This window comes from Misgurnus anguillicaudatus, unplaced genomic scaffold, assembly GCF_027580225.2.
Source record: "Misgurnus anguillicaudatus unplaced genomic scaffold, ASM2758022v2 HiC_scaffold_34, whole genome shotgun sequence".
In the NCBI taxonomy this organism is placed as follows: domain Eukaryota; kingdom Metazoa; phylum Chordata; class Actinopteri; order Cypriniformes; family Cobitidae; genus Misgurnus; species Misgurnus anguillicaudatus.
Genome location: NW_027395284.1, coordinates 1,981,325 through 1,989,044, shown reverse-complemented (window position 1 = coordinate 1,989,044; position 7,720 = coordinate 1,981,325). Strand labels below are relative to the sequence as shown.

At 39.5% G+C, this 7,720-nt stretch overlaps 1 protein-coding gene across 1 annotated transcript; it reads right to left on the bottom strand.

The window, feature by feature from the left end:
* Positions 1-1,838: 1,838 nt before the first annotated feature.
* On the bottom strand, positions 1,839-6,603 carry LOC141363317 (arf-GAP with coiled-coil, ANK repeat and PH domain-containing protein 3-like). Its single transcript, XM_073865951.1, has 3 exons — positions 6,306-6,603; positions 5,105-5,224; positions 1,839-2,170 (listed from the first exon to the last, which is right to left on the bottom strand). The coding sequence occupies exons 1-3, from the start codon at positions 6,450-6,452 to the stop codon at positions 2,066-2,068; spliced, it is 372 nt and encodes a 123-aa protein (XP_073722052.1). The 5' UTR covers positions 6,453-6,603; the 3' UTR covers positions 1,839-2,065.
* Between the last annotated feature and the right edge of the window lie 1,117 nt (positions 6,604-7,720).

The window sequence follows — 7,720 nt, the reverse complement described above, 5'->3', positions numbered from 1 at the left end:
ACTGAAAACTATCAGCAAAAATTTAATTAAGTTGGACTCGATAGTGACTCTAGCAACTTCTTAACCTACTTGTGGTTAATGGACGTTGGCATGGATGATCCAAATTACTTCTCCTTTCGGTGTTTTTTGGCAGTCTGTTAAACGATAGCTCCGAATTCTTGTTTAATCTGTCGCACAACAGCTTTTTCCCATTTAGACGCATTTTCCCAGTGTTTCGCTGATTTCACACTGTACACAAATTCTGCCGCTCTGACTTTTTGTCAATCAGTGGGCGTAACCGCAGTCACTTTTGCTGAAGGTGACGTCACGTGCATACCCTCTATACAGCTACAACCTAAATTGTGTTGGGGCGGGGCCATGCTCGGTGGCTCCAGTGCATCATCGATCCACCATTTTAGCACCGCCCAAATAAAAAAAAACTGAATTCAGTACTACATAGTTCACAGTCTTTGTAACATGTTTCAGCAATACATTTCTAACATTTATAATGTGATTAGGTTAGATTCTATGAGTTGACTTTACTCAGACTTTGTAAACGACGAATTTAAATTCCAGGGGTTGATTTGTAATAAAGTTAACAGATTTGTGGTATTTTGTTGAAAATAAACCATACATATGCATGTATATTGATCGCTTGTTTTGTTTTTTACATTTTTAACAATTAAAACAGTAAATAGTGTGAATAGTTAAAAAGTCCACAGGGCCCAAATGTTTCATTTTTAAATGGACAGTTCACCTAAAAATAAAATATCTGTTAACATTTATTCACCCTCATGTCGTTTACAACTTTTATGAAACTCTTCTGTGAAACATAAAGAAGATTTAAGTAATATTGCAGTGATTTTGTACAGTACAATGGAGGTCAATGAAGGTCATAATTGATTGCCTTGTTTACACCAGAAGATGCGTTTTTGTCGATTGGATTACAAGCGGACAACGCTAAATACAGAGTGTGTTAAAAGCGAGGGGCAACCTTCCGATCTCTCTGATGAAGCCAATATGGAAGTGACTTAAACTGCAATTCATCGACTGGCCGCTAGAGGCTGGCTCCAAAAGGGAGGTAGTCAAAAACGCATTCGACCGGATTGATTTTGTGGTGTAGACGCTCATGTGGTCAAAAGTGTTCAAACAGCCACAAAAGACCGCCTAGACCGGTCCTAACTTCTAGCTCGAACCCATGTTGTTTGGCGCGGTCTTTAGGCTTTCATTGATAAAAATAAAGTGGCTGCTCTCCAACTCTTTCATTTTTCTTTCCTTTGCGAGCGTGTGAAAGATGTGCAAGCTTTTATCATCAATTGCTCTGAAATATCAGAGAAACCTCTTAAATATAAATGTACAAAACGTTGTGCAGCTTGTTTATTAACAACACAAGCAGCGGACTCTGATGTAATATTAGTGTGCATTAATTTAAACCCGCAAAATTTCTCCCGCTCGTGTTTTAAGGACTCGCCCATAAACCATCCCCTAGATCAGGACAGAAGTGGTCGAAAGTGGACAAAAGAGACCAGGTGTGAATGGGAATGTCTTGTCCACTTGTGATCCGATCGACCAAAACGCATCTTTGAACAGCCAAAATATCTTCTTTTGTCTTCTGCAGAAGAACCTCATAGACGTTTTTGGGTAAACCATACCTTTAAAGAATAACTCTAATGTTCAAACCTTCAGAATAATAGCTTACTGGTCATAGCTTACACGTATGCTAGAGGTAAGTCGAATTGTGTGAAACATGACCTCAACCGTTCAAGGCACACCTAACGTTTCCTGTTGATATTCTTGCTAAAAAGCAGAGTATAACTAATACTAACATGTGCATGGACCTGATGGAGACCAGGCCTTTCATGACTCTGCAGATGTCTTTTGGGTGCCATGTGGAAAAAATCAACCACATGTGATGGGAAACACCCCATGTAAAGGGATTCACATTCTCAAGGTCGAGTTTTGCCCCACAGCACACGTAATATGCTTTCATACTAAAAGCACCCATGAGAAAACCACGGCCCTGCCAGATTATGGCAGCATATGATGAATCGCTATGAGCTTTGACTGGGAAACGTGTGTTTTTTTTTTATTGGACATATGCGAGCATGCAGTGGCAGCTGGGGGAGATCGGTCTTACCATGTGATAGTTGACTATTTCTTGAAGGCTCTCTCCACACTTCTCAAGACATTCCTGAAATAAAAAGTAAATTGTCAGAGATATAAAGAGCAGTTCATGTGGCTTTGACCCATTCAATGAATTAAATGCAGATTTTTAAAAAGCAATTAAAGATGCAATTTGTATTATCTGCGCCGCTAGATGGCGCCAGATCAAATCAATAACAATGACGTTGTTTAATGACGCTCTGAAGCAGCGTGGAATTATGGGATTTGAAGTCTTTGCTGATGGCCATCAATTAGACGCGAACCAGAAATCACGTTGATGGATAAGGTAATCAAGTCTTATAAATGTTGCGTTTGATGACATCGTTTATTTCATTATGTAAGTTTATATGTGATGTTCAAAACGAAATTGTTAGTCATAGATGTTACAGTATTAGTCCAAATTCGATGGTTAACAGCATAGAATTAAGTTTTCAACTTACAATCTACAATGATTTTTTACATAATGTATTGACAGTACAAATCTTATTGTGAAGTGTCTTAAAATGACCATTTATATTGCTGTACAATACCTCTTGATGTGCATATCGTCCGCGGGAAGACGTGCTGATTACGGTCTACACACTAACGTTGTGATCAATATAATAGCATAAGTTTTTTGAAGGGTTACGAATCAAAACAACTCACCCATCGCGTAAAACACAAGCAGGATCAGAATCTCTGTCTAGTTAAATGTTGTCGCGAAGCTCTCTCTATCCAGATAATGCAACACCAAATTGATCCTCCCTCGTTTTGTTCCAAACTCTTCTTGGGTCGTTTGGTTGGCCCGTAACTGACACAACCAGCGGCAGACGGTAAAGAGTAATCCATAGTCCATATGGCAAGCGCGTAGCCCGACAGGCGCTAACGCATAGTTCCGCATTTGTCCATGACACTGGCTGCGTCCGAAAACTCAAGGCAGTGACTTGTTGCCTCGCTGCCTCATGAGGAAATTACTTCGGAGGCATGAAGGCAGCTCAGAGAAAGACTTTCGGACACGCTTCAAAGGCAGCGTGTTTGAAATATAAACAAAGAGCGCCTTTGTGATAACTAATCACATATTTGAAAACTACAATACTAATTTCTCGCTAGAAATGCAATTAAAATGTGTAAAAAGTGAAAATATACGTTTATTTACACTAAATTTGTGCTCCAGTCGCTTCCTTGGCCGCCATTTTATTTTATTTCGAACTCGACCTGGTTTTTACGTCAGTAGCAGTGCTTCGTCTTCTGAGAATATAGTTACTGTTAAAAGATCGCTGTGTCTCATATGACCTTGTTATTTGTACACGGTGTGACTATACAAATCACAACACATAAATAGGAAAATGTTCGCGTTATTTTGTCACTTATTGGGAGCAGTTTGCTAGCTGGAGCCATTGACTTCCAGACATTGTGCTTAGCTAAGCTAGCGGGGGCTGTGTCAGACAGAGTTACAGCACGCACGGAGATGAGAAAGGTATGTCTGGACTTATCTAACTCTGGGGGATACGGTGAATAAGCTAAATTCCCAAAATCTGGGTGTGTTTCTTTAAACTGACCCAACACTTAACAGTTTTAATGCAGTTTAAAATGGCAGTTTTAAAGGACTCTAAAAGATCCCAAAGAAGGCATAAGAGTCTTATCTAGCGAAACGATTGTCATTTTTGGCAAGAAAAATAAAAAAATGCACTTTTAAACCACAAATTCTTGTCTTCCTCCAGCTGTGTGACGAGCCAGTGCGACCTCACGTAATTGCGCAATGCCGTGGAAAGGTCACGTGTTACATATTTGCGAATCATTTTAACCAATAAACTGACACAAAGACATTAATTAGTATCATTCCACATACAACAACGTCGGACGGTCCCCTTTCTTCACACTTGTAAACACTGGGGCTTAGTTTCGATACGTCATCCGTGACCTCTTGACGTGATTACGTATTACGTGAGGTCGCACTGGCGCGTCACAGGACCGGAGGAAGACGAGAAGTTGTGTTTTAAAAGGGCATATTTTTTATTTGTCTTGCCAAAAATGACAATCGTTTCGCTAGATAAGACCCTTATGCCTCGTTTGAGTCCTTTGAAACTGCTATTTTAAAGTGCATTAAAACTGTTAAGTGTTGGGGTCCATTAAAATGAAAATGAAATGGTGGTGAGTAAATTATCTGGATTTTTTTTAAAGAAAATGGACTAATCCTTTAATATCCTAATGATTTTTACCGTAAAAGATAAATGTATCATTTTGACCCATACAATGTATTGTTGACTATTGCTACAAATACACCCGTGCGACTTAAGACTTAAAGGAATAGTCTACTCATTTTCAATATTAAAATATGTTATTACCTTAACTAAGAATTGTTGATACATCCCTCTATCATCTGTGTGCGTGCACGTAAGCACTGGAGCGCGCTGCGACGCTTAGATAGCATTTAGCTTAGCCCCATTCATTCAATGGTACCATTTAGAGATAAAGTTAGAAGTGACCAAACACATCAACGTTTTTCATATTTAAGAAGAGTACTTCGACTCGGCGCAGTAACACCCTCCCTCTCCCATTATGAGAGTGAGAAGGGGAGCGGACTTTTCAGGCGAGTCGAAGTACTCCCAAAAGTGCTATTGCGCCATAAAATATAGTTCCTCTTTTAAATCCGCTTAGAAAAGCGCTACGTTTTATTTTGTACCACCAAACTTGCTCGTATAACTACTCGTCTTAAATAGGAAAAACGTTGATGTGTTTGGTCACTTCTAACTTTATCTCTAAATGGTACCATTGAATGAATGAGGCTAAGCTAAATGCTATCGAAGTGTCGCAGCGCGCTCCAGCGCTTACGTGCACGCACACAGATGATAGAGGGATGTATCAACAATTCTTAGTTAAGGTAATACCATATTTTAATATTGAAAATGAGTAGACTATTCCTTTAAGTTTTGTAGTCCAGGGTCACACATGTGTATTTTTGGATCCTGTCTGGGAAACCTACCGAGATCATCTCCTCTTTCTTGCAGTGGTGCGACAGGTCTCGTATCCCATTGACAAAGAGCTTGTTGGCGTGGGCATAAGCGCGGCCCGCTTCGATCATGCCGCTGCATAGCTTCACCAACTAATGCAATGAAGAGAGGACAACACAACAGAATACAGAACAGAAGTTTACCCACAAAATACTCACAAGATAGTAACTTACACATGAGATTAAACGAGTATCTGGCAAACGCGTCTCTTTTATTATAAACCCTTTAGACGCATCTGCAGCAGGCTCATATTTTGACATCACATGTGATGCACATAAGTTTACATGATGCGTCAAACACATATTTTGAAATGACGAGCCACACACATGACGGGCTACATACATGTTGTGACGAGCTTTCTCGAAAAAGAAGTCACTGGCCGCCATTAGATCTGAGGTCATATATTAATATAATACTGCACTGTCGAGTACAACACATCAAATAAATCTACATAAAATCTACTAAAACACATGGAAAGCAATTATGCAAAGCTGTAGCTATGAATTCTGGGCCGCTGGTTGTACATTACTCTGGGCCCTTTACATCAATATTACTTAAATTGCTGTAAGCCCCTAAGGCCCCTAGAATTATTCCTGCTTTTCACCCTGTCAATAAGCTGCTGTATATGATTATAGGATGTGATCATTAAATGTGATCTGTGCTGAGAAATGCCAGCCTGAATATCCCATCTTTGTAATGAAATTAATGGAAAATTAGTATGTACATGATTAGCTAATGCAAAGCCAGCCACATGTAGCACGTGTGGTGCACTCATGAATGCATGAGAGAGAGAGAGAGAGAGAGAGAGAGAGAGAGAGAGACCAACAACACTCATGCATTTCTGAATTAGTTTAGCTTTGGTTATATGATGAGAAAGCGATGAGTAATGACCAATAAAGATCTAATTTCAATGAGCAATCGCTGTGAAGCAGCAAAGCCTGCAACTCTGTGATGCAAATGTTCTTGACATCCTATGCAAAATGAGTTCCTCTCTCATTTTTCTTTAATCCTGTATGGCATATGAGCTGGGATTTAGCTCAGCGCACATTTACAATGCTGTTTCATCCATACACTAATGCACTCATAGTGTTTCTAAGCCTTCAAACCTACAGCTCAGTTAAATGATGTGGAGGAGACACACAGTATACGGTTACATGAGGATGCTGAACGTACCTTATCAAGCTTGGCTTCGATTTCTACAACATCCGTCTCGACTTCATCAATGTTCGCCCTGCAAGGAAAAAGACAATATTTATTACCATTGAGTTTTGGTACAATTATTAACAGCTGATATTTACTTATTTTATCTTTGCGTGGCATCTAGCGGTTGCTGAATGATTATTCTGAAGTCTATGAGAATTTTACAGTTCTATTTTTTGCAAGTCTGACAGAAAAGTCACACAACAAGCCACACTTCAGTATAAGCAACAACAAAAGCAGTGATTGGCTGAAGTAGTGGTGCAGAAATGTAATAATTCACCCTGACATATACTGTACAACAGCCGCTGGCTTGCAGGGAGCGAGTCTGGCTTGGGTCATGCCCTGATTCTCGCTCCCCGCTACATCCGGTCTGTCTTTATAAAAAGGCTAAAACTATAAAGAGTGATGTTTGGAAAAACCCAACAAATAAAAGACCTTTATTTTTCATATCGAAGGAAATATCGAGCACACATTTAAAGCTGCAATCAGTAACTTTATTTGGTAAAAAAGTTTACAATATTTAATCATTGAGCAAGGATGTAAAAATCAGTTTGTAAACTTTCAGGCAACCTTACACCGATTTGCAAAGGCAAGCTTGTAATAATGATTTATAATTTAAGTTGTAGTATACAATTTTGCAGAAATTTGACTTCAACCCATGTAAAGTAACTTGCAATTTAAAATCAAACAGAGATGGCGACAGAGAGGCAAAAGTTACGAATCACAGCGTTATGGTGCATTTACACCAGACGCGAATAAAGCATTAAACGCAAGTGATTTACATATTAAGTCAATGCAAATATGCGATAGACATCCGGTGGCGTGAATGACACGATTTGCGCAAATGACACAACGCAAATTGAGCGTTTTGTGAGTTTGACTCGTGTTACTCAGGAGCTTGCTCTAGTAATGACGTAATTACACGACATAGCGAGTGGATGCAGAAATACGAAACAACAATGGAGGACAAAATCAACTTCGCTGTAAGTGGACACATGGAGCTGTAAGACGCATCTCCGTGCTTTTATAGAAACGGGAATAAAAAGGATCTTGCTTGGAAGAAAGTGAGTGAGGAGGTCGGACAATCTGGTAAGTTGTAAAAACACTCTTTACTCAATTTGAGCAAGATGGCAAATTGAGTGTATTCGTGTCTGACGTTCATGTGCAAATGACGCACATTTTACACGCGAATGAAGCGAGTTAACTCAAACTGTTCAAGCATCCACCTACGCATAAATAGCGCAATTTATTCTCTTTATTCGCGTCTGGTGTGAACGCACAATTAAGCTCTGTTGAGGATATCTTATAGACGGTTTCATCAGACGCACGTGTGCTGACGCGATACACGTCTGGATCTGAACTTTACTTCTGGTTTGGTTTTTTTATTG

Excerpts from the sequence above, each read along its gene's own strand:
- LOC141363317 (XM_073865951.1), bottom strand. The coding sequence starts at position 6,452 with ATGCCACGCAAAGATAAAATAAGTAAATATCAGCTGTTAATAATTGTA. Across the intron at positions 5,225-6,305 it reads TCGAAGCCAAGCTTGATAAG|TTGGTGAAGCTATGCAGCGG; the intron begins GTACGTTCAGCA and ends TCATTGCATTAG. Across the intron at positions 2,171-5,104 it reads AGAAAGAGGAGATGATCTCG|GAATGTCTTGAGAAGTGTGG; the intron begins GTAGGTTTCCCA and ends TTTTTATTTCAG.